We start from the raw sequence: 27,072 nt of genomic DNA, 5'->3' as shown, positions 1-27,072 counted from the left end.
CATTCTTCAGTCAAGTCAAGACAAAGTCCTGAGCGGTATTGTGGGCGCACCCAAATATTATAGGACTGATTACCTACATGGAGACCTTCAGATACCCACAGTCAGTTAAGAAATCAAGAGAATTTCAAGGGGGCATGAGGAAAGGCTCCATTCTCATGAGAATGTTCAAGTATTGCAGCTATTGGATACCACTAGAACAGGATACAGACTCGAAAGAATCAAACCATCTGATCTTGTGTAGTGTTGTGTAGTCAGATGCATATAATAAAAAATACAGCTGTGACATGTATAAACATTATTTCACCAGAGACTGAGATAGGGCCGATGGGTTTTCCTAGTTATATACCTATGTATTTAAGCTATCATAAAGACAAATAGTAGGTTAGACTGAAACGACTGGTAACAAAATAATAATTAAATAAAAAAACTATTAAATTCCGAGATATAGCTGGCCATGCAAAATCGCCACTTCGCGAAATTAGTCTTTGCGGAAAAACGTCATTGAATAATTGAATTGTTGAATGAGCTGTGTGTGCTGTGGCCTCATCTTGCTGAAACCACATGTACTCTAGTCCTTTCTCTTCCATTTCAGCTACAAGAAAGTTTCGAATAATGTCTTGGTAACGTTCAGCAGTAACAGTAACGGCAACACCTAATAAGGACCAATGATGTTTCCAGCACGGATATCATACCATTCAGCTGTTTTTAGTGGATGCAATGATGTTTCATAAATTAATTGAGGATTCTGTGTTCCCCAAAACCGACGGTTTTGTTTATTGACGAGGCCACTGAGAAGAAAATGGGCATCATCGCTCATTATCAATTTAGACATAAAATCTTTAATTTTACCAGACAGCCTTAAGATTGCATTACTGTACTCAACTCGTTGATCAGGAACTCTTGGTAGCAATTTTTGGATTATGTGAATTTTGTATGTTTTGAACATTTTCAAAAGAGTTTTCAAAAATCGTCTTAAACTGCCTACAGAAATGTGTAACTGGGAATCACGCCTTCGAATTGATGTTTCTGGAGACTTTGCAACACTATCGCACATCAGAGCCACATTTTCAGCGTTACGAGATGTTCGTTGTCTTCCAGAACGAGGCCTGCCTGCTGTCGTACAGTACTGTCGTACAGTACTGTCGAAAATTCGCATGCAAACAATAAATTGTGGTTTTGTGAGGCACTGGACGATTAGGATATTTTTGACGTAATTTTCGCTGAGTGGCAATAATGGAACGATTATTTTCAATAAATATTGTCACTGTTTCTTGCTCGTTCTTGCGGCGTATCCATGATAAAATTGAGACCTCTACACAACACAATAGTTAAAGCGATACTGAGCTTAACGTCACATAACCAAGCTGGCGCACAATCAAAATGGTACGGGGACTTTTGTCTCACCCTATATGTTAAAAAATAAAAATTTCGGTATATTCCTAATTGAATTAATATTATTGGATTAATGGTAACTGTATAACTTTACAGAAACCTAGCAGAGACTGAAATCAAAACGACATCAGTAACAAAATGATTTATTTTTATTTATTTTAGGCAAGATAAGTACAAAAATATAAGACTAGAACTATACGTCTCTACATATAATTTAAAATATTTTAATAAACATCATTTTATTTTACAAAACAAAACGTAATATCAAATTTCACGACTCATTATTCATTAATCTACACACAAGTCAATATTACTAACAGAGATTACTTAAACTATATACAAAACTATGCTCTTAGTTTATGTATGGCTAAGGATACAGGAATGAGATAAACTAACATGGGGGTAATGTCTGACATTAACGTTCTTCATATCGATTCCTGCATCTAATACAGATATGTTACATGGTAGTTGGGAGGAGGTGGGAGGTTTATTTGAGAGTCGAAGAGAGTTAACAGAAGTTCTATTGTTATTACCTCAAGTTTTAGTTCGAGTTAAAAGATATTGTATCGTTTGAATGCCAACGATCGACGTTAAGACCTGGGATGAGGAACAGAATCAGTCGTTTGTTAGTACTAGCAAATGTTGGCGGGCTCCAACCAAGTCACCTACAGATTTTGGAAATATTTACAGTTCTGTTGTTGTTTCGATAGGGGAGCGATCACCGTATGAGTAGCCTAAGTGCATGTTATAATCCTTTTTTTCTTTGAACATGACGTTTTCGTTTGACGGGCTGGTATTCATGTCATCATCGTCCGACGATCTGTAAAAGCAATGTTGATGTTATAATAGAGTAACAATAGTAATAATGTAGAATAGATAATACAGGTAGATAGGAAGAGAAAATAAATAGAGAATAATAGAGATAAAACTCAATTGGCAACGACCAATATCCCGATAAGCACCAATCACCATTCTAGTGGTTGGTTGGTTGATTTATCGTTTTGATTGTGTGTTTTAAATGTACATTATGAACATCATTAAAGAAAATATTTTGTTTTGAAGGCATTTGCAACCTCTGACTTAACATTTTATTGATAAATAAGTGAAAAACTATTTTTATCAAATCAATTGAAAATACCCTGGCCTGACACATAGATGGGGCTACTAGAATTAAATCCATATATTTTTTTAATTAGCTCTAACCCTTAAAAAATGCGTGTATAAATCTGGTAGCTATCAGATTATTAGTTTGTGAATTATTGCATTTTGAATGAAGCAACTTTTGTCTCCAATATCCAGATAAGAATGTGATCACCATTCTAGTGGTTGATTGGTTGATTTATCGTTTTAATTGTGTGATTTAAATGTATATTATGAACATCATTAAAGAAAATATTTTGTTTTGAAGGCATTTAGCAACCTCTGACCTAACATTTTATTGATAAATAAGTGAAAAATTATTTTTAACAAGTCAATTGAAAAGACCCTGGCCTGACACATAGATGGCGCTACTAGAATTAAATCCATATATTTTTTTTAATTAGCTCTAACCCTCAAAAGATGCGTGTATAAATTTGGTAGCTATCAGATTATTAGTTTGTGAATTATTGCATTTTGAATGAAGCAACTTTTGTCTCCAATATCCAGATAAGAATGTGATCACCATTCTAGTGGTTGATTGGTTGATTTATCGTTTTAATTGTGTGATTTAAATGTATATTATGAACATCATTAAAGAAAATATTTTGTTTTGAAGGCATTTAGCAACCTCTGACCTAACATTTTATTGATAAATAAGTGAAAAACTATGTTTAACAAGTCAATTGAAAAGACCCTGGCCTGACACATAGATGGCGCTACTAGAATTAAATCCATATATTTTTTTAATTAGCTCTAACCCTGAAAAGATGCGTGTATAAATCTGGTAGCTATCGGATCATTAGTTTGTGAATTATTGCATTTTGAGTGAAGCAACTTTTGTTCAAAATCAACCATCGAGGATTGGTATGCTAGGTCATCGATAGTCTTCCGAGTGGACTGCAAACGATGAATTCACTCCAAAGCGTGGGAAAACACAACGGTCTGCTGGCAAGATTATGGCGTCTGTGTTTTGGGATGCGCATGGAATAACTTTCATTGACTACCTTGAAAAAGGAAGGGCCATCAACAGCAACTATTACATAGCGTTATTGGACCGTTTGAATGACGAAAATGACGAAAGTGCTGTTTCACCAAGACACCGTGTCACAAGTCAGTGAAAACGATGGCACAAATCCATGAATTGGGCTTAGAATTGCTTCCTCATCCACCGTATTCTCGAGATCTGGCCCCCAGCGACTATTTCCTGTTCCTGTGAAACTGAGGCCTATGTTGAAGCAAAGGACAAATCGTACTACAAAAATGGTATCGAAAAGTTAGAGGGTCGCTATTATTAGGGTATCACCTTTGAAGGGAATTATGTTGAATAAAAATAACTAAAAAAATGTGTTTTACTACGGTAGGCCGGGGACTTTTTGTTTTTGTATTTAAAACGCTTTTTCATTCTCTAATTGACACAGCCGGTAGAATTCTAGTGAGCGCATAAGGCTGTTCTCTTTTGTATTCATTCAATTGAGACATATTGATGTTGGATTAGCAGTCATTGCCCAGCTACCCGAAGCATTCTTTTATGTAGTTAAGAGTAGTTCAGTTAAAACCATTCCATAGAGGGACACCATAATACAATGCGATTTTGAGGATCTTCAAAGCCAAACTGGCGGACGAAGTCCACCACGTCCATCCCTGTCATTTTTTCTTTAGGAGAGAGGTGTTATACTATACAATTAGTATTGCATTGGTTAAAAAAAGACGTCGGAGTGATTTTTATCCTCAGTGACACTTAGTATCGCTAACAAATTCCTTATCCTTCCCTGTTATAATTCTATTATATGTTATATACCTATCATTTATATCCTTAAGATAATGTATTCCTTATTATCAATTATATAACTCGTCTTTAGGTATCAATTTACTCAAGGAAGAGAGAAAATCAATTGTATTTATTTACAACCTTGTTTTCTCTCCCGCAACTCAACACTAAGAATAAATTAAAGCAGATATGTTAAGTGAGTTGTTACATGAGTAGCTCTAACTACTTATAAATAAAAATATCACTTAACTGAATTTTTTAACATAATTGTTATGGCGTGTACATTTTTGACTCCATAATTTCTAATAGATCCAGAAAAAAATCGAAAAAGAAAAAAAATATCAAGAAGAAAAATTGTAACCAAAATTAAAACAAACGCACCATAGAAATGAAATGAACCAATCAAATACCTCTGTGGTCCTGGTGATGGTGATTTAATTAAGTAATGAGTTGAAAGTAGTAATATCTAGATATTGGACGTCGCAAAACATTTCTCCAAAATTGCCTATAAACTTAATTTTCTATTTTCTCTCTGTTTATAATAACAATAAGAGGTCAATAAGAGACATTTTCTCATCACATTAGCAGTGGTAAGTAAGGTAGGCGTTCGTGTGAACTAATTCAAACTAGGTATAGCTCACATTATGAAATATGAAATATGTACATTAACAAACTTAATTTAAGTGGTTTGAAGTATTACTCAATTATTGTTATATCATATTATGAGGTTGTGGTAGTTTCCTTTGAAGGCTACTAAATTTCACCTTCTTTTACCTTGTAATTAAAAAAAAAATTAATCCATTTAAAATTAAAAAGCAACATTAATATAATTGTTAATGATTAAATTAATTACTCTATTAGTGCATACGTTACCTGTATATCATATCCTTTCTTAAAGTATTGTTAGTATTTTTAATATGATGGTTATCTCCTACACTAGAGGCTCTAGCAGTGGTTGTGGATTCACTACTAATCGGACTAGCTTTATCTGAAATGAAATCATTTATTAGCAAAGCATTTACCGTTCTGGATTGGTTAATGCTACTTCGATGTTTAACCAATAAGATTTAGGTGTTTTAATGTATTAAATGGATTTTTTGAGGTTATTGATTATTGGACGATTAATATAATTAATCCCCCAAGCAGAGCATGTTAAATATCTTGGTAAGCCCTTAGATCGACGCCTAACCTGGAAGGAGCACATACTCTCTAAACGGAAACAACTTGGACTCAAATTATATTAAATGTATTGGCTCATCGGGCGCAAATCCAAGTTATCATTAGATAACAAGGTATTGCTGTATGAGTCTATACTCAAGCCCATTTGGGCATATGGAATCCAACTATGGGGCACCGCTAGCAAATCTAATATATCCATCATTCAACGGTTCCAAAATAAAGTGTTGCGTGCCATTGTTGATGCTCTGTATTATATTTCAAATAAAGTGATACAACGCGATATTCCTCTAGAACCTATAACGAGTGTAATTCAACGTGTTTGTGTGAAGTACTTCGAAAGAGTGTCCGTAAATCCCAATGTACTCGCTAATCAGCTAAATATGCGACGTGATAGTGAAGTACGTAGACTAAAACCTGATCTGATTACTGGACATATGTAGACTTTAGAATAATCTTTAGAATAATACTAATTAATTAAGATAATATTTTATATAGAAGATTGCTCATTGAAGTGATTCATGCCATGTATATATAATATAGACATAAGAAATACTTATTGCCAATAGGGCAGATTGTGGAATCACGATGAGTAATAAAAACAAATTAATCTTGACGATCATTTTAATTAATTGATATCATGATGAATATTATGGCTATGAATAATTAGAACTATGGTTGCGAATCATCATTATTATTTTGTGATATCAAATTTTGTGTAAATATAGACATAAACTAAAGTTAACTATACTTTATTGGGGGTACATATTGAAACCTCTGTTAGTTTTTAGTTTTAAAACTTGGACAGTTTTATTGTTTTAGTGCTTCTTCTATGAACAATTTTAACGTTCTTGATGGATGGAAAATTGCTTGTAGAGTAAATTCTCTTTGGTGGACGACTTAGTTTGTTACTACGAGTACACGATAGCCAATTTTTGGTAGCCAACCATTCTAACATTTTCAGTCGACAAGAAATAGCTTGCTGAGTAAACTTTAATGAGTGGGTAAGTTATTATTACGATATTGTAGTCAATATTCTTCTTTCCTCAGCATTCTAACCTTTTTGCAATCGATAGGAAATATCTTGTTGGGTGAACTATTATAAGTGGACGACTTACTGTTACAATTTGTTAGTTAACGTTCTTCTTTCTAAATCATTTTAAGGTTTTCAATCGATAAGGAATGGTTTGTTAAGTAAACTCATATAAGTGGACGATTCAGTACCATATGCTCGTCAATATTGTTCTTCTCGACGTTTCCGTTTTAAATTAACGTTTTCACTCGACGAATTTGGTACCTTTTTTTACTTCTTTGGTACACTCTTTGTCTTCCACTTGGAAATTTCATGATTTAAATTTTTCGAACCATTTCTGGAAATGTACATAATCGCCAACATATGTGTCTATATGATTCTAGTAGTTTCAGGTGTAGTTTTCTTGCATTGAAACGCCAACACTCGTTAATATTTATTTACGATTACTGAAATATTGTGCACAAATGTTTTGTCTTAATTATTAGAAGAGACTAAGGTGATATAGCCTTAATATATGATGACATATTGTAACATAGAATTTATTTTTATATAATAATAATTTTCTTGTGGTGCTAGTGATATTATCTCTTTGTCAATTTTCCTGATTATAATCGCGTAAAAATAGTTTGCATACGTACCGTAGTTTTTGAGATTTGTCTCTTTGCCGATGTAACTAACGTTTTCCAAGCTAAAAGCGTGGTTTTTGTTACTAAAATCAATCTGGAGATCGTTATAGTCCTCTTGGTCGTCGACTGGCACTACCATCTGTAGTACCTGGGTCTCGTACTCCTTCAAGTTCGGTTCCACGTACACGGTGTCATAGCGAGTTGGACTTGCTGGTACCACGTATGGTCGGCTATTCGAGTATTGGTCCTTGTAAGTTTTGTACCTGGAATCGTTTTGTTTCATTAGTTTAGTGTTATATATAAGACATAAATATACAATTAAAAATTATCTCTTAATATATTTAAGAGGTTATAATACACTGAGGTTTTTTATTTAAAGTTGTTTCGGAGGAAAAATCAAGAATAATTAGGTAGTAAATTTTATATCTTAGTTTTCGATACATCTTTGTTGCTCATCATGTTTCTGCTTAACATTTAAAGCTATTTCAGCTAGAGAATAATGTCCTGGGATTACTCTCTATCTACCCAATTCTTCTGATACCACAATAGCAAAATAAACAATACTTGTAACATTTGATGCTGACATATTTATTATGGAAAAAGGCATAACAACCTAAAGTTATACAAGAAGAAGAAGTTATATAGAAGAAGTGGTAGCCAGCCAGTTCAACAAATGGACTAGAGACTGGAAAATATAGAAAATACAAGTTGTACCTAGCGGCGAAATGACATATCCCTAATTACAGTTACATCAGTTGAGGTATACCTCGGTATCCACCTTGATAGTAGATTAAGTTGGAAATATCAAAAAGCATATCAGACCGGACTCAAAACAAAAAAAATATATTAGTTAGTCAGAAGATACTTCCAATTTGACCTAAGATCAAATTGATTGTTTTATGAGTCAATTACAAATTTTATTTGGACTTGTAGGGACAAATATGAGGTTGTGCTAAAACATTAAACTGAGGGGTTGCCAAACAAGGATTTTCGATAGATTACCATTGTCAATCTTAGTTATATTCTCTAATCCAATTTTAGTTTAGAAAATATATTAAGAAATAGTGGTTGTAGTTGTGGAGTTAATGGAAATAATTGGTTGTAGTACCAAGTGCCACTTGGTATTACAAGTTGTTTAAAATGAGTGAGAAAGAGTACATCACAAAAAGGAAGCATCAAATCACAAATACATGCCAAATGCTGAGAATTTCTGACAGAAATTCGTTCAAAGTGCTAACAATTATGAAGTTCAAACAAGAAAGTATTTTCTCACTATACCTTGAATGATTTAATTAGAATATTAACAGAAGTTTTAATGCACAAGTTTTAATAACACACACAGCAATGTAATAGGACTGATTACTTATACCGAGATTGTCAGACATCGACTGTGACTCAGGAAATCTAGAGAATCGCAAGGAGACATTATTAATACTACTCTTGGATAGCACTAGAGTGAGCTACAGACTCGAAAGAATCCAACCATTCGATTTTGGGCAGTGTAGTCTAGTGAGGTACATTTAATAGAAGAACAGCAGTGTTATAACATAAATATTGTTACATCAGAGACTAAGATAGGGCCAATGGGTCCTCCTAGATATATACCTAGATTTTTGATAATATTAAAGGTACATTGTACGTTAGTCGATAACGACTAGTAAGAAGGTAATAAATACATTTAAAAAATATGAAAAAAGCTCTAAATTAGTCGTCTTGCATTAAACTATTTATTTTGTTATATTTATAACGTTTTTTATAAAAAATGTAATATAAACTAAGGATAGTTTTGTTCCAAGTGATGTATAGAAGTTCCTACAAAATAAGTATTTTTTCGAAAAAAAAAAATGTTTCCTCTGAATATGTCATGTTGTTACTATGTCTAAAGTTTGACAAAAATATTATAGATTTGAAACTTTCAGAGAACCGCTAAAAATTTTTTGCGGTAAGAAATCCTTAACTAATTATTTTAAGTGTTACATGCAATGTCTTCTTACCTTGACCACGAAACGCAAATATATATGATCCCTACGCTACCTAAAACGAATATGATGCACGCTATGATAATTAGGGCATACGGGAACACTTCTCCATTGAACGAGGCTATGGACGCCGTCTTGATTTTGGTAACCACGAGGGGTTCGTGTATGTTGAAGGCCGTCTTCTTTATTTGGGCGGTTATGTCAAAGGTGATGTTATCCATTGACGATTTGTCCAAAAGCATTCTGGAAGAAAAGTACATGTTAGAATGCGTAGGTAGGATTTGTTCTTTTTAGTTTGAATCAACTATGGGAGATGGCGTTACTTATGCTATATATCAGTTATTTCCATCAGTTGGTATAGATTATTAGTTGGCTATAGATTACTTTTCTTGCAAAATAGCTTAGATATGAACTTAGATAACTGCCTTCGATGTTTTCTTAAAACGTTCTCTAACAGCTATTTTTGACAAATTTAGTTTTTTAATTTTCATCATCATTCCCTTCAAGGGTGATACACTGATGATAGCGACCCTCTAACTTTTCGATACCATGTTTGTAGTACGATTTGTTCTTTGCTTCAAAATAGGCCTCTTCACTCGACAAAATTTTTTTTCCAGCGAGTATTCTTTTGAGATCTGAGAACAAGAAATAGTCGCTAGGGGTCAGATTTGGAGAATGCGGTGGATGAGAGAGCAATTCGGAGCTCAATTCATGGATTTTTGCCATCATTTTCACTGACTTATGACACGATGCATTGTCTTGGTGAAGCAGCCCTTTCTTTTTCTTCCAATGCGGCTATTTTTCAGCGATTTCGTCCTAAAAACGGTCCAATAACGCTATGTAATAGTCACTGTTGATGGTCCTTCCTTTTTCAAGGTAGTCAATGAAAATTATTCCATGCGCGTCCCAAAATACAGACGCCATAACTTTGCCAGCCCACTGTTGCGTTTTCCCAAGCTTTGGAGCGGGTTCATCCTGTGCGGTCCACTCGGATAACTGTTGATTGGACTTCGGAGTGAAATGATGGAGCTATGTTTCATCCATTGTCACATATCGACGCAAAAATTCGGGTTTATCGGGGTAAATTACGCTTGATCATCTTCAAACACTGCTCCGAATCATCAACTCGTCGTTGTTTTTGGTCAAAAGTGAGCTCGGGCGGCACCCACTTTGCACAGAGGTTTTTCATACCCAAATATTCGTGAATGATATAATGTACACGTTCAGTTGATATCCTTAGAGTGTCTGCTATTTCATTTAATATCTATTTACCGTCATTCAAAATCATTTTGTGGATTTTTTAAAATGTTTTCATCGGTAACAACTTCTTTTGGGCTGCGTTCACCGTCTTCCGTGCTCATTTCGCCACGTCGTAACTTAGCATACCAATCCTTGATGGTTGATTTTCCTGGGACAGTGTCCGGAAGCTTGACAGCAAGCCAAGTTTTTGCTTCAACTGTATTTTGTCCCTTCAAAAAGCAATATTTTTCAACACGTGAAATTCCTTTTTATCCATTTTTTTTCACAATATCAAAAACTGCTTCACTCAAAATGCTATAATTCACAAACTAATAATTCGACAGCTGTTAAATTTATACACGCATCTTTTGAGGGTTAGCGTTTTTGACAGATTGCTGTTTATTTAATTGTTATTTTAAGGTGTAAATATTGATTATTTCTTACCTTTTAACCAAAGAATGATTTCTAGGCAATATCTCGTCGGTCTCCGGATCGATGACATAAAACCACACATCAGTACCTTCTTGGTCAGTTTCCAACGTACCATTAACGCTGATGTATTCCCGCGATCCCAATTTCTCGATACCTAATAAAAACAAATTGAATCTCCATCACTTTGAGGTATGTGGCATGTTATGCGTTACCTGCTATCAGTCCGGATTGATCCTGCACGACCCTCAATATTTCGTCGATTTTCTTCTGTACAGAATTAGGTGTGGCATCACCCACCACTAGTACCAACCTATTTTGGGGCGTGATCAAGTTAACGATAAGTGGCGTACTGATCTGATGAAATTCTTTAGTGGAGTTGGGATTGTCCCTAGCCAGTGCTGATAGTCGAAAAGGTAAGTGCTCCTGGTTGATATAATCGAAGGTCTTTTTGGTACGTATGATACCATTGGTAGGATCTATCGTGAAGAATTCATCACTGAAGTTTCCTGAAAATAAAGAATTACACTTTGTTATAAATTCAATTTATTTTATTTAAGTGTATTTTGTTTTATATAATTTGGTTGTTACAGCAATTTAATTATGTCAGGTGTGTCTGTAATTTCTTTAGAAATTACCTGAGATTTTCGTTAGAAAACACATCATTTTCAATGGATAGTTAAAACTAATGTTTTTAGAGCATTGGACATATAATTCTACAAATTTTACCGATCTCTTATGCAATTTATAGATGGAAGTTCAAAAGAAAAATATCCTCTTTGATGCGAAAAGGTGGTAGTTGGATAGAGACAGATCTGGAGAGTATGACGGATGTGATAAAACTCCCCTCCAAGTGATTTCAATACTTCTTTGACTGGTTTTGTTTTATGAAGTGAACTGTCATGCTACAAAACTATCTTACCATATATTATAGTGCATTATAGAAGTTTTTTTGATCAATGCATAGTTGCAATTGATCTATTGAACCAAATTCCAACCTTTCGTCGTAAGAACATTTAAAAAAATTCTTCTCATTAATTAAATTAAAGGCCACTTCCATAGTCATTGAGTGAGATTGCTTTTTGGTAAGTAGTAGAGACAAAATATTGAGAATTTAGAAGGGTATCTTAAATGGGCGCATGCGAAACAGTGTTTTAGTTTATTCATTTGCAGTTAGGTGGCCCGAGGTATAAATATGGTAGCAAAGCTGCAATTTGACGCATTCTGCTTTTAGAAGGCTATCTTGAAAATAAGAAGGCGTAGAGTGCGTGTGTTTATATTTGGTAGAAATAATCAAGAAGTGACTGGATATTTTGAACTTTCTTGATATTTATATACTTCCTATACAAAAAATTTGATTTATATACAAACAAATTGGTTCGTCGAAAGCCCGGTAGTATGATAAATGTAATTTGACAAAGCCAGTGACTTTTTTTACTTTGTTGGTAAAGTAAAAAATCCAATATTTTATGTCACCAAATGTCTGTATTTTTCTGTCTGTGTTGTCAAAACAATCAACTGTATTCTCAACTAGACGTGGTTAGTTAGGTTTTGTTTGATTTGGTGGATGAGAAAAGTGAATACAATATCAAAAGACAAAAATGAAACATTTTTTATTACAACATTTATGTATAACACAGCATATGGATGATGTACAATTATATACTTACAATAAATATTTGGAAAAAGTTTTAAAAAGGTATTTCAAAATAGTCTTCAACATATATATTGTACTGTACTCTGTGTTTGGACGAGTTATATTTGAGATAATAGAAAATGTTCCATATTTAATAGTTTATTAAACTTTGTATGTTTAAAAGTATTGTGTTAAATACAAATATAAATTTTATATTAGGTTTTAATGTATTTAATGTATTGTAAACATAGAAAATTCTAATAATTCTTCTAATTTTCCATATATTTAAATAAAATGTATTTTTATTTTTGCTATTATTATTAATAAAATAGTTTAAATTTTCCGCTGTTCATATTGTTAATTGCGCCCTCCGGTGGCAAATGAACGCTAAACTTGTTCACTGATAATACATGGTAGATACACTTTTAATTCCTCAGCATTTTGTGGTAGTAGAATATGTTTTAGTATTTTAGTGAAATTAGCAGCACTTTTCAGCACTGCAGCCGCCACTGTACGACTCTCATCGAGATGGGGATTCACGAAATGAAAACAAATATTGACGGTGAAGTTATATTTACCTGCTAGATCGTACACGATTTTTCCGAATTTACCACTATCCATATCTTCAGCTTTGATTTGGGTCACGGCGGTATTAATAGGTGAATCTATGGGAATGGCAGCGTAATACTTCTTTTTCGCCTCTTCGGCTTCGTCCGTTCTATTGACGCTACCATTGTGGGCTTGTAGCCGCGATTCGACTTCAAACGGATAGAGGAACGCGGGTTTGTTGTCATTGATGTCCTGAACATTAACCGTCACTTGGGTAATGGCGAAATCTTTGTTGATAAATCCTTGTAACGACATAATCTCGACGTCGAAGACGTATTGTTCCTGCGACTCGTAGTCTAGAGTGTTATTCAGGTAAATGGCGCAGTTTCGATCTTCGGTAATGTTCAACATAAATCTACCTGTAAAATAAAAGACATTAATAGAATTAAATGATATTGACTAACCGCGATTTATTCTATTCGAACCTACTTCAGCTCGATATATTAAAACATAATGCCTTGCTCACTAATGAAATTCAGCACGAAGGCTTTAGTTTTTAGTGAGACTTGCTACTGTATAACTTTATTGGGATAAATTGTATGGAAATGTTTTTCGTTTTTTTTTCCAAATTTGGGGTCATCTGATATACAGTATTAAAGACCTAAAAAGGGATGTTAAATAGGGGTAATTGTGTAAAAACAACTGACAGGTTTCCATTGCTTTCAGTTATCTGGTCTGACATTTTGTAGGATATCTTTGCTTACATATATTTTTTTCTATTTCTGTGTATAATCTTAATGAAATTTGTTTTCATGACCTTAGTTATAGTGCCTTTATAGTATAAATTATTCGTGTAAATGTAAAAATGAAAGAGAAGTGTTGTGTTTAGTGATGTCAAGGTTCAAATGACATGCATTCTTTTCTAGAACACCTGCCCTAGGTGAGAAGTAGTTTTTAAGAGTAAACGATGATGAGCTAAAGGGTATCTCTTATGAGCTCTTACATGACTAGTGGTAAGTTAATTCTTTGCAGCATTGTCTAACCATGATGCTATTTCTAATTATAATTTAAGTAGTAAGTCTTTCATTATGAAATATATTACATATATTTATACACAGATCCTTTACATGGAAAATATGTCCATATAAGTATGGCTATATTGGAATCAGGGCAAGTTGTTTAGATCACGTAGAATCCAAAGATAATTAGAACGAAGTAGAAATATATTAAATAAATCGAAGTAAATTAAAATGTTTGAAAATTGATAATTATAACATGTATTCCTTCACAGTTCCTGCAACAGAAGAATCTATGCCTTTAATCTCACACAGATAGTACAATTCCCTTTTGATAGACGTTTGACATGGAAAAAACAAATAATGCCAAAACGCAAACAGCTTGAGGTTAAACTAAATCAAATGTACTAGCTGATAGGACGTAAATCTAAATTATCATTAGATAACAAGGTTTTCCGGTATAAGCCAAGACTTGGAGTACTACTAGCAAATAAAATATAGATATCCTCCATAGGTTCTAGAATAAAGTGTTGTGGGACGATGACCTATATTACGTGTCCAACAAGCTGATTGAGCGCGATATCCCTTTAAAACCCATAAAGAGTGTGATTCGGAGTGTTAGTGCGAAGTACTCTGAAAGACTATTAGTGCATTCCAATGCACGCGCCAAACAGTTAAATCTGCGCGATGATAGTGTAATGCATAGGCTCAAACGCAAACTACCACACGAACTAATTAATAGATACATAGAATGAGATTTGCTAATCTCTAGAATAAATCAGAATTATTTTTAGAATAAGTTAGGATAGACTTTAAAATAACTTAGAATAGTGTCTAGAATAAGATTTAGATCATAAGTTGTACAGCAGATAACTTTCTGAAGCGATCTTCTATGTGTCAAGATGGCTATATTATACCGGAAATCATATAATAATACTTATTGTCCACGAGCATATTGTTGACGTTCTAGGAGATTAATTCGGATAATAAAATAACTATATTACAATACCAAAAAGGCCAAGAACTAAGTATATATGTGGTGATAAGTATTATTTGTTTTACAAGCATTGCTGTTGAGGACAGTCACTAGAATTTCAAAGTTTTCATTAAAACTTTATGAAAGTGATATGGTTTACATGTTATGTTACATATTACGTGTATTAAGTAATAAAAATTTCTGAAAGAAACCATTAAAAGGGTTGCAAAGTTGACTTAAAATTAGACATGAACACTATTTAGTTCAGTTTTTTGTTAAGAATTGTCAGATACTGTAGTAATTATGATTTCATCAGAAAAATAGAAAAAGCTCATTAATCAAAAGAGCACATATATCATTGATGTATAGGCCCATGAATTAGTTTTAAAGGATTTTAAATGCAACAAATTGTGTTATTGTGTATTAAATCGCATTGGGTACATTTTATGTTGTACTTTATGTTATGTACAACGTTACGCTGAACTCAGAAACAGCTTTCAGCGTTCACATTTCGGTATGTTGTTTTGTCGAAATGTTAACAATAAAATCGCAATTGTAAAATAGCAATATGACAAGCGAACAAATTTGGAGGCATTATACGATGGTGATCCGTGCAAAATGCAAGAAAAATATGCAGAACTATTGGGAGTAACATAAAAAATCATTTGGAATCGCATGAAGAACATGATAATCATTCAAAAGCTCGGATATAAGTTTGGTTATGTCAAATATTGCCTCCACTACAATATCGGAAAAGTTTTTGCATCATATCATATTTTTGTTTGTGATGGAATTACGATTACGATAATCCGAATTAACGGCAAAGCCATTCATGGCTCTAAGCTGGATTTCCATGGAGCTGCTAAAATTTAATGCAGCTGTCAATAGCCGAGCCGAGGACTGCGTCAAAAACGATTGGAAAACTACTAAAACCACAACAATGTTTGTTCTTCAGCATGACAACGCTCGGCCACATGTTGCAAAACCGGTGAAGACATACTTAGAAACATTACAATGGGAAGTGCTACCCCACTTGCCCTATTCTCTAGATCTTGCTCCTTTAGATTATTACTTATTTCGACTTCACTTCGTATGAAGATAATAAAAAAATGGGTCGATTAGTGGACAACCTCAAAAGATACATAGTTCTTTCAAGATGAAATCCATAGATTGCCTGAAATATGTGAAAATATAGTAGCTATCGATGAACAATATTGTGAATAAAACACATTGTACTGATTTTTCGCAATAAAGTTTCAAATTAAAAAAAACATATAAACTAGTTTATACATTTATTTATATATGATAAATTTTCTTTGAAAATCGTCAAGAAAAACGGAAATTACTTTCTTCCTATCCATCATATGCAATAGTGAACACTATTTTATATACTTGGTGTCTTACCTTCACTATTTCCACTAATAATTTGACATTTCAGCGGTATAGTTGTGCCATGGGTTTGGGCATTCACAATGGTTAAAGTCTTTACTTTTTGACCGATGGTGGCATTTTCTGGTATCTGGATGGCGTAGGAAGTATCGGCGAAACGTAATCCAACCTCCGGAGCTACCGTAGCCACATGCTGTATGAAGACTTCCACAGTTATGACGGATGATAGTTGTGGCTCCCCAAGATCATAAGCACGAACGTCTACCTAAATACGGTTGTGATTTATTATCAGTGGATTGCGAGAAATTGATTAGTTCGATGTGTTACTGTATATATCACATTTTGGCGGGGTAAACATGTTGTAATTTCGTTATGTTCGAATTTACCAGGGAGATCAAACAAATAATAAAAAAAATGTATATTGCATATTTTTTAAAAATCATGTTTTTTACTCACTGTACTGAATATAGTCAAAATTAAAAGAAATGAAGTGGGAGGCCTTCTATAAGTATTCGAGTTATTATTATTGCAAAAATAAAATCAAACACAGATATACAAAAAAAAAATTCTAAATAAAAATTAGAATTTGCTAGAAAATAGCCTTCAACTAATTGATAAGTAGAACATAAGTAAATAGATACATTTTTCTATACAACCGAAAAATGCCATATCTCCTGGTTAAAATGTTGTAATATTAGTGAAACTCTATTGTGTAGAGAATAAATAAAGAGCTTACCTGATATTCGGTGTCAACTTCCTTTTTCAAGTCGTTTGTCACGCGTAAGACTCCAGTATCTGGATCAATCCGGAAATATTTGGTCGCCTTACCACGCCCGATTATTTCATACCTAACCTAAAAACGTACAGGATATTTTTCCTATTAATGCCCTTGATGCAGATTAAATTTGTTAAATAATAAGCTTTTTAATCGATTTTGAGAATCACTTCAATCAATGGAGGATTCTTTTGAGGTTTGTATACAACTAGTAGTCACTGGGGATTAAATCTGGATTAAATGCACATTGGGCGTCAAAGCAATTTGAAATGTAATTTTTTCAATTTCAAAATCTACAAGGTTTAGGAATGACAGGAAATGGATCTAGGCGTCAAGACCAGGACTTTTGTGTTAGATTCGTAAACATCATATTTACCTTATTTCCAGGTGAAGTACCATCAGAATCTGTAGCCACCAGAGTTGTAACTGTTGTTCCAATTGCTACGTCATCCTCTAAACTGATAGGGTGAGGTATTATAGTGAACACAGGAGGTATATCATTTCGATCCTAGAAAAATAAAAATGATCGTAGGATTAATAAAAAGCCACTTCTTTCTTCTGTAATAAAAATGTTTAAAAAGGAAAACCAGTCGACCAGTGGATGAAGTTCCAAGGAGACTACATTATTTTGAATTAATTATTAATATATTCAATTCGTTCGAACAAACAACTTATCAAATAAAATACGTTAGTTGTTTGTTAGTGTCTATATATTGGCTACCAAAAGTGAACTGAAGCTGATCAAAGTACCTTCTATTGTAAACGAATGTCAATTTAGGAATATACTTTGAATTCATAGTATGTGAGTTATTAGAATTTGGAAATTCTCTTTAGAAACAATGATAAATAAGAGATAAAGTCGTACAGAGTCCAGAAGAAAATATGTAAGATCCAAAGATGAAAGAGTTGGAAAGAACATAATCATTAAAAGACAGCATCATGAGTATTTCAAAGTAAATGGGAATAGATATAATAAAGTATGAAACAGATGCCCTAAAAATAATAGGAAGCACTGCAAGGATAAATGATAGAATACCAAATAAAACAGTAAAAACAATAGCAATACTAAGGAACTGAAATAAGAATTTAGCAGTAATTCTGTATAAGAAACTGATCATTGATAGAAAAGAGTCAAAACTAGAAGAAATCGAGAGATAGAGAATGAAAAAAAGGCTAATTAAAGTAAGTGATATAAAAAATAAGGAAAAACAAAGAAAAAGGAAAAATTAAAGAGTACATTATCGGGAAAAAATGAAAAATACAATAAGTAACGTTCAATCAACAGAACACTATAAAATATAAAAAGAATGAATTGAAATTCCTTTATGTTAGAAGGCTGTTGTCCCTTATGTCTAAGACGCATAAATTAATTAATTTCAACGGGATATGAAGATCCTTGGTCTTCGAAATTAATTTAATTGATGAGTAAATGAAATATTAATAAACATTAAAAATACGTACTTCAACATCTATGACGACTTTGGTGGTGCTGTTCTTCTGATTTGACATATTCTCCAATGTACCGATTACCAATACATGTTGGTCATCCTTCTCGTAGTCTAGTCCTCGGGTAGTGTATATAGCACCAGTTTTTTCGTCAATCCGAAACAAATCGGTCGGTCCTTGATGTATTACGTAGGTAATCTTCTTGATAGTGTCTGGATCAAAAGCCTGTAAATGCATGAAACATTCTAATATTCATTCTTCTTCAAAATCTTCGCCAAAACATGTTTGATGTCATCAAGCAGTCATTAATTGTAAAATAGCGGAGGAAATTTAATAAGTTACCTCAACCGTTGTCACATAATGATCAGCCATATTTTCTGGTATCAGTGCTTCATATTTTTCATCTTTGAAGATGGGCACTTCGTCCTCGATGTCCTCTACTTCAATCGCCACTGTTGCGGTAGCAATACGCGGATCTGGAGCACCATCTTTTGCCGTTACGACGAACTGGTAACCCTGCAATAGTTATTTGGTCATAAAAGACTGGTTTTTCTGTTTTATATCAGTTTTCATTACTTTTTGAGTTTCATAATCCAATGGTCTGTTTGTTCGGATTTCTCCGGTACCATTGTCGATGTCAAATGGAAGACCGGTGGGTATGGAGTAGGTGACTAGGGCATTTATGCCTTCATCGGCATCAACTGCTTTAACATAACCCACCGAGGCTTTCGGTAGACCCTCTTTGACGTGAAACAGATACGGGTCACCAACGAATTCCGGATTTTTGTCGTTGATATCGGTGACTTTAATATTGACCGTTGCTATACTTGATAATTTTCCAGTGTCTTCAGCTTTAATCATCTAGAACATGATATTTTTCTAATTTTTTTATTGCTCACAAAAAATCACATTTCAAACAGGTATAACCCCTTAATACTCAATCATAATTTTTATATTTATCCAAATTACCAGTTGATATCTATTCAAGTCCTCTCTATCTAGCATTCGAATGATTGATATGATACCCGATTTAGCACCAATAGCAAATTGTCTGAGATCGTTACCAGATAATATAGAGTATGTCACTGGGTCGCCTTCTGGGTCCATAGCCTGAAAGTATTCAAAGTGATTGTGATCGAAATTATGGTACATTGTTGAAAAATATAATAAATATTTGACGAAATGATGAATCCATTAAAATTAATTCGCATCATAATGTTGGTTGTTCTATAGTAAACAAATGTTGGAGTTATATAGAGAATTATACATACCATAAGAGTAGAAACGGTGGAGTTAATGGTAGCCCCCTCACTAACTTCTATGTCATAAACAGCTTGTTCAAAGACTGGAGCTTCCGTGTTTGGTCCTGGACTTACGGTAACTTCAACAATTGCCTGACTATAAAGACCACCTGAAGATGAAGAATCAATTGAATTACACCATTTTGGTTATATGAACTTTAGCTCAGTTTCGCTTTAACCATTGTGTTGTGGAATAAGAACGAGCAGAAATAGTGACAATATTTATTGAAAGTAATCGTTCCATTACTGCCATTCAGAGAAAATTGCGTCAATGGTAGCGGGACTTTTACCCCACCCTATACAATTGTTAATTCGGTATATTAGGCTTTCAGGGGATACAACTATGTAAAAAACGCTCTAAGAACTCCATTTCACAGAGTTTAATGTAAATATATTATAAAACTCTAACCTATATATTATTGTGGCTCTATAATTTATTGTAGTTTAAGTTCTTCGACAATATAAGTTGTAATTTATAACTATTATGTGAAAGAGTTTAGAAAAAAAGCTATTAATTTACTTGAAAATATTATTTTATTTAACGGAAAAAAGAGGCGACGGATTGAACAGCGATATCAAGAGACACTGAGGGTTCCTATTTATTAGAAAACAGACTACTCCGTCTCACTCGTTCACCATTCAGGTAGTTCTAAGATGTAGTAAACAGATGACCGAGTAGTCCACTTTAGTATTTAGTGTACTTTAGATTTTAAAACAATTTATTTTTGATAAGATTATTGTTGTTTCATTATTTCAATTACGTTAAAATGTTGTTATAAGTCAAAGCCAAAGTTGATGTGGCAACATTATGATATCTTGAACATTATGATAAATATTAATGACGTGAGTTCACAGTTATTCTGGATATACTCTTGTAATAAAATGATTGACCAATAACAAATATTACGACTTACCTGCATCAGTGGCCTGTACTGTTAAACTATATTGATCTCCAGCATTTAATTTACCAATAGTACTGATATCACCGGTATCTTCATTGATGGAAAACTTATTGTTTCCATTATTCGACACGTGATAGATCGAGTATTTTATTTCGGCGTTTTTGCCTTCGTCATTATCGGTAGCATGAATAGTGGTTACCTTTCTTTTGACGTCACCTAAAAACCAAAGGGCATCGTACTTCAACGCAGACACTATTTTGTGGAGCACTACCTGCTGGTACTGAAACCGGAGCAATGATAGGGAGAACTGGGGGATTGTCGTTGACGTCTAACAAATTCACTGTCACTGAAGATGGAGCGCTTGCAGCTACGCCATTCTTTTCTCTCGCCACTATCTGAAACTTAAATCTTCCGGGATTCGGTGGATCTCTATCCAAATTATTCTCGTTTACGACCAGGTGTCCGTTTTTGTCCACAATAAAATAAGGTGTGGTTAGTTCAAATGTGTATATTGGCTTCGGATCATTAGGTCCCTATAGCAACATAGATGTCAAAATTATACGGTTGTATTTCTTGGTTTACAAAAGATTTGATTAATATAATTGTACAGGTGGATTTTAGTGCATACATTTTATAAATGTGCATCTACAAATATTATCATTAGGTTATTGATTGTTCGTTCATTCATTCGAAATGAAAGTCTTCGTGATAGGAGAGTGAGAAGTAATAAATATGCAAATTGAGAATATAGAAATGTAATCAAAGATAATAAAAATGAGGAGAAGTATATGAGTAGAAAAAATACGACTTTGTACTTATTTATTCAGTAGCAAAAAGGAAATATCAAGTAAAACTATGTTAATATGCAGTGGTGCACATAGCAAGTTACTGGTCAATCCTAATATTCGGTTGCGAGTTGTGGATATTGTCAAAGGGAAATAAAAGCAGCAGAAATAAAATATCTTAGAAGAATCAGAAGCGTAACAAATGGATGAACAGGATGAAGAAAGGAAAAAAGAATATACTTTAATGGTGAATCAGTGGAAGATTGCATCAGAAAAAAGACATTAGGTAGAAATTAGTGGGGATATTTGGATGGCGGTAATTGATTAAATAATTATTAGTTCAGTTATAACTATATCAATTATGTGCAGTGTCATGACATCAAATATTTTGATTTTAGACCTTGATTAACAATCGAACAGATTTAAAAATCGTGCATAATGTAATTATTTCTTGTTAATGTGTCAAACGCTTTTCAAATTGACTAAATTATACAAAAAAATGACCAGTATTAGTAATCAAATTTGCGGAATAATTATAATCGACATTTTATGTTTATATATAATTGTACTAAGTAACTTTTTTGTTAAAAAAATGGACTAAAAACATAAAATTGTGGACTATGTATATATTCTTGATTGTTAGGAAGTCAACGTGTTAAAAACAGGCTTTAAAAATTAAGAAAAAAGGTATATTGGGATCTTATTATGTTGCTTCGTTTTCTTTCCATTCCATTCGAACAATAATCGAATGCAGCATTATTTACAAGATGTCGTCTCTATGATGGAAAAAAGACCATCCCTTTGACTTTCACATTATTTGAATATTATTTGATTTGCTACACTCCAAAACAAAATATTCTGCACCTATTACTACAAAAACACTATTAAAATTTATACACCATTACAACAATTACACAGAACTGCGATATGAAAGCTATATATGTATTTAGGTATGCTGAAAATGAAAATAATATGGAAAATATCCAGAGAGTCAGAATTTTATCAAAACTATTTAAATTTAAAGATATTTAAAGATAAGAAACACTGGTAATTGCACATAAAACTATTTTACCACTGCTGCACATAAAGATGATAAGTTTACTTGTAAAATCACTTCCTAAAGATGGAGAGTACTTCAAATACATAGCTCCAAACTTTCCAGGCTTCTTAAGCTTCTCAGAAGCAAAAGTGAAGGAAGGTGTTTTCGTTAGACGGCTTAAGCCTGGCCAGGCCTTGACTGATCCTCTAAAAGAAGGCTGGACTGCTTATTAGGAGGTCACAGAGAAAATTTTAGTGAGGTGAACGATTAAGATGTTTAAAATACATTTTCTTCATTCCTACCTCGATTACTTTCCGAAAAATTTGGAAGATGTGAGTGAAGAACAAAGCAAACAATTTCGTGACGAAATTAAAAAGATGGAGAAAAGATACCGAGGAAAATCGAGCGTTTCAATGATATCATAGGCTTGAGAGAGACTTTTGAGAGTCACACTGAGACAAAGAAAAGGTTCTAGTGCATACTAGAAAACGTATATTAGATAATAAGACATCACAATTGTTTGTAAATAAAATAATTCGCTTTACATAGTTATCCTAATTATCAAGAAACGTATCATAAGGAAAGAAGTCATTTTCAAGTTCAGGACATTCAAAAATCATGAAGATTACGTTACAAAACATGAGCAGTTCTTAGAAGTTTTTTTCTTCAGACCTGTGTTATTGGAATATTCATATGAACAAGTAATCAATTTAAATATTTATTCCTTCCAAGAAATTGTTAGTTGTCAGATTAGTTTTAATAAAAATATTACTTACGAAATCCTTATCCTCTACTGTGACTATCAAAGGTTTCTCACTTGCATCCACTACATCCTCACCAATAGGAGAATTTTCTTTAACGTGTCCTTCTCTAGCCGACAGTACTATTTCTGGTGGATGAGCATCGACTGGCTTGACAGTAATGAAAAGTTTCGCTGTAGTCGAACGTTTCGCTTCTGATACTTCTTGAGCCTGTACAATAAAGACATCAAACATCATATTATCTGTTACTTTCGACATACCTTAATAATGATGCTAAATTTCTTGTTTGTAGATGATTCCACGGCTTTGACTTGATGCACCGCTCCTGTGTCCGGATTGATTTTGAAGTATTCCGAGAAGGTGTTCGGAGATCCACTAACGAAGGAGTACTTTATGGGGGAATTTATAGTGTCCATGTCAATAGCTTGGATCTTCTCTGGTGAAATATTGAGTACTCCATGGTTGATACCACTCGACACCTAAATAAGATACTCAGTGAACGACCAACGCATTTTTAGTGGTTTATATTAATAAGCAACTTACGGAAGCAGAGTACTCGGGATTTATACAGGAACCATCCAACAGCATACATCCTTTGTAGATAAAGGAGGGTGGTAGGTCATCATCATCTTTGATGTTGATAGTGAGTGTTGTTGTGGAAGATAGGCGTTGAGATTCTTCTTTGGCTTTGTCCTTTTAAGTAACAAAAAAATTGTGATATTTATTTATAAAAGAAAATATTGGCGCTACTATTTGGTGCTTACATCTATTCTGATCATATTTTCACTTTAAGATAGGTTTTTTTCCCTTTCACTATAGGAAATTATATTGGCTATGATACAAACAAGTGTTGCAATCTATATATACATACTGAATTCAATTATGGGGATGTTCTGAAAATAGTAATATAAATATAATAAAATTTTTTCAGAACAATGACCTGAGAAATATTGTAGGTGCACCGAGTATTACAGGACTGATTACTTACACCTATATCTTCAGATATCGATTGTTATTTATAAAATTAAGATAACTCCAAGGAGATGTCAGGACAGACTCCATTCTCATGTTAACATCGAAGTACTACAACTCTTGGATAACACCAGAACAGGGTACAGACTCAAAAGAATCAAACCATTTGATCCTGTGTAGTGTAGTGTGATGAGGTGCATTTAATAGAAAAATAGCAGGGTTAATATATAAGCCTTATTACACCAGACACAAAGATAGGGCCGATGGGTCCTCCTAGATATATAACTAGATTAAAGACGAGTTGTAGGTTAGTCAGCAACGACTAGTAACAATGTAATAAATAATTAAAATAAAATTAAAACATGATTTCTCTTTAAAAATAAATGCTATTGCAGCCATTTTGCAAGTAAATGTCTGAAAATAGTTGATTTATCAAAAAATAGGTTTTCTGAAAGGTGATTGAGAGTTTACGTTGAGTTTTTAACCAATAAATCTTGTAGGTCATTCGTCTTAGAACTTTTTTAGTCGATCTTTATTTGTCAAGGACTTTAAAATTACTACTTTTAAATTATTGAGACCAAAATCAACAATTAGAATATGATTGGAGCATCACCGTAAGTTTCTAAAAGTGTTTGATGGTCTTCAACAGCAGGTTTTTTTTTAAAGCAAACAGCTAAAGCATTGTCGAATATCTAAATTTTGGGCGTTCTAAGATTGACCTTTGTTTACAGTGAATAACTCAATATTATAAAACGGAAAACTGTTATTTTTATGTAGATAAATGGCAAGACTATTATTTAACAGTTAGGTTAAGTTGTTTAACAGTTGTTTGTATTGATACTTCACATTTTCATAAACAGATATTGTTGATCAAAATAAATGCAAGCACTAAATAAAATTGGACCTATTGCATTATATATATATATATATATATATATATATATATATATATAATATTTTCTTTAATCTATAGCTGCTGAAAAGTAGTACCAATTTAAATTAACAGTATAATTATTAAAACTGATTAAACAATCTATTGCACTATTTAACTTAAAAACTTCCATAACACATACCGTGGCTAAAATCGTTAGAAAGTATCTTTGGGTTTTTTCAAAGTCCAAAGTCTTGTTGACCGTCACTTGACCTTGATGGGGGTAGTTAATCGAGAAGTACCCGTAGCCATCCTCGCTATGAATTCGTTGACGTCCCATTCCTTCATCTGAAGGTATTTCGGAACCTAAATGTAAAAAATCGTGTCATTAAAAACAAGTCTGTTTTTTTAATTAGGAGTTTCTTTAACTTGATGCAAACTCACCTTTTACTATTGAGTATTCAACCTGTCCATTAATACCTGCATCTTTGTCTTTGGCGTTTATATTCTGGAAGATTGTGGTACCTATTGGTGTCAACTAGAAAAAAATCAATTTTAATAATTTTTTTAACAGAGGCCATAATGTGTCTTCATTAAAATCATTCAAATTCTGCAAGCCACCACAGTAAAATACCTTGTTATGACATTGGATTCTAAGCTCTAAACATCTATATAAAGGAAACGTGATGAACTAAATATCATGTCCAGGAAATCAATAACCAATTTCCAATAAGCTTATTATAAAAAACAAATATTAAGATTAGTGTGGAGCCATGGGTCTGCGCCAGTGATTCAAAGGTTTCAAAGTAAAATGTCGAAGTATATTGTGACTTAGAAATTGAGTGATCATGGAAACTATCAGATTTGTTGATTTCCATCAAAGGAGATTATAAAACCACAAGGAAGTGTTCAGACCAAATCTGTTTAATGTCATTAGACGTCTCAAACAAACTAATCATATCATTAATCTCTGAACACTAAGTGATTCAGTGAAAAATATCTTAGTTGTAGTTATTGTTAGTATGTAAAGACGGAGAAAAATGAGATGTAAGTATTACAAATATTGAAAGAGATTTATTTCCAAAAGTATTTCTCCTTAAACAGTTTATATGTTTATAAAATTAAATATTATAAATAACTATAGTTTCAGATCTGTTTTTAACATTTTATTGTGAGGAAAATAATTCTGATTAATAAAAAATAACAAACAAGAACACTGATGGTTTTGATGGTTTTGAAGATAATCCCGATACATAAATAAAAACATCTGCCAACAGAACACAACAATAAAAGTACTCGATATAACTTCAAATCTTCCCAGAAATTTATAGTAAATTTATTAAAATTTGCAGAAAGATTAAAATTATCAATATTCTGATTGACGAATGATTTCACCAGTAAAAAATCTATACTTACTTCCGATATACTCGTTTCATATGGGGTTCCAACAAATTGGGGACTATTGTCATTGATGTCTGTCAGTCTTACAATCACGGGGATAGTTTTACTTTTATGCGTTGATCTGATGGTGCATATTAACTGAAATATAAAGAATACTTTTTTGAAACATCAGAAACACAATAATTTAGTTTCTTGTTCGCTTATCAACTTGGTACTTCATGGAGTATAAAAAATGTTTTCATTCATTCAGGTATCATCTTAAAAGTAATAAAAAATATTTAGAAGAAATTGAACACACTTCAAAAAATAAATAAGGAACTCGCTGAAAAGTAATAAGTAATCAAACATTTAAAAGAAAACGTTCTAAATTAAAGTATGTACACAATAATCATTGAAACATCTTAATACAATAAGCAGACACCTTATTTAAACTATATACTACACGTATTTTATATTCTACTATATACACAC

At 33.0% G+C, this 27,072-nt stretch overlaps 1 protein-coding gene across 2 annotated transcripts in view; it reads right to left on the bottom strand.

Moving 5' to 3' along the window:
* Positions 1–1,518: 1,518 nt before the first annotated feature.
* Positions 1,519–27,072, bottom strand: part of Cad99C (Cadherin 99C) — a 78,213-nt gene continuing 52,659 nt past the window's right edge. Inside the window, exons 5-27 of one of the 2 annotated variants that reach the window (XM_076404312.1) lie at positions 26,617–26,739; positions 25,645–25,738; positions 25,403–25,566; positions 23,901–24,050; positions 23,618–23,836; positions 23,373–23,567; positions 21,044–21,305; positions 20,785–20,988; positions 19,841–19,980; positions 19,539–19,679; positions 19,146–19,430; positions 18,912–19,085; positions 18,585–18,794; positions 17,500–17,631; positions 17,085–17,201; positions 16,364–16,613; positions 12,997–13,386; positions 10,998–11,291; positions 10,798–10,939; positions 9,130–9,357; positions 7,148–7,398; positions 5,174–5,288; positions 1,519–2,212 (exon numbers count right to left, since the gene is read on the bottom strand). In XM_076404312.1, the coding sequence (XP_076260427.1) occupies positions 2,077–2,212; positions 5,174–5,288; positions 7,148–7,398; positions 9,130–9,357; positions 10,798–10,939; positions 10,998–11,291; positions 12,997–13,386; positions 16,364–16,613; positions 17,085–17,201; positions 17,500–17,631; positions 18,585–18,794; positions 18,912–19,085; positions 19,146–19,430; positions 19,539–19,679; positions 19,841–19,980; positions 20,785–20,988; positions 21,044–21,305; positions 23,373–23,567; positions 23,618–23,836; positions 23,901–24,050; positions 25,403–25,566; positions 25,645–25,738; positions 26,617–26,739 (4,416 nt within the window). In that variant the 3' untranslated portion in view covers positions 1,519–2,076. The remainder of the gene's footprint in view (positions 2,213–5,173; positions 5,289–7,147; positions 7,399–9,129; positions 9,358–10,797; positions 10,940–10,997; positions 11,292–12,996; positions 13,387–16,363; positions 16,614–17,084; positions 17,202–17,499; positions 17,632–18,584; positions 18,795–18,911; positions 19,086–19,145; positions 19,431–19,538; positions 19,680–19,840; positions 19,981–20,784; positions 20,989–21,043; positions 21,306–23,372; positions 23,568–23,617; positions 23,837–23,900; positions 24,051–25,402; positions 25,567–25,644; positions 25,739–26,616; positions 26,740–27,072) is intronic. The other variant, XM_076404313.1, reaches the window with a different exon arrangement.

This window comes from Rhynchophorus ferrugineus, unplaced genomic scaffold (genome assembly GCF_030347505.1).
Source record: "Rhynchophorus ferrugineus isolate W39M unplaced genomic scaffold, kcgeb_rfMv2 rfM4, whole genome shotgun sequence".
In the NCBI taxonomy this organism is placed as follows: Eukaryota; Metazoa; Arthropoda; class Insecta; order Coleoptera; family Curculionidae; genus Rhynchophorus; species Rhynchophorus ferrugineus.
The sequence above is the reverse complement of the archived record's forward strand: the minus strand, read 5'-3'. Positions and strand labels throughout refer to the sequence as shown.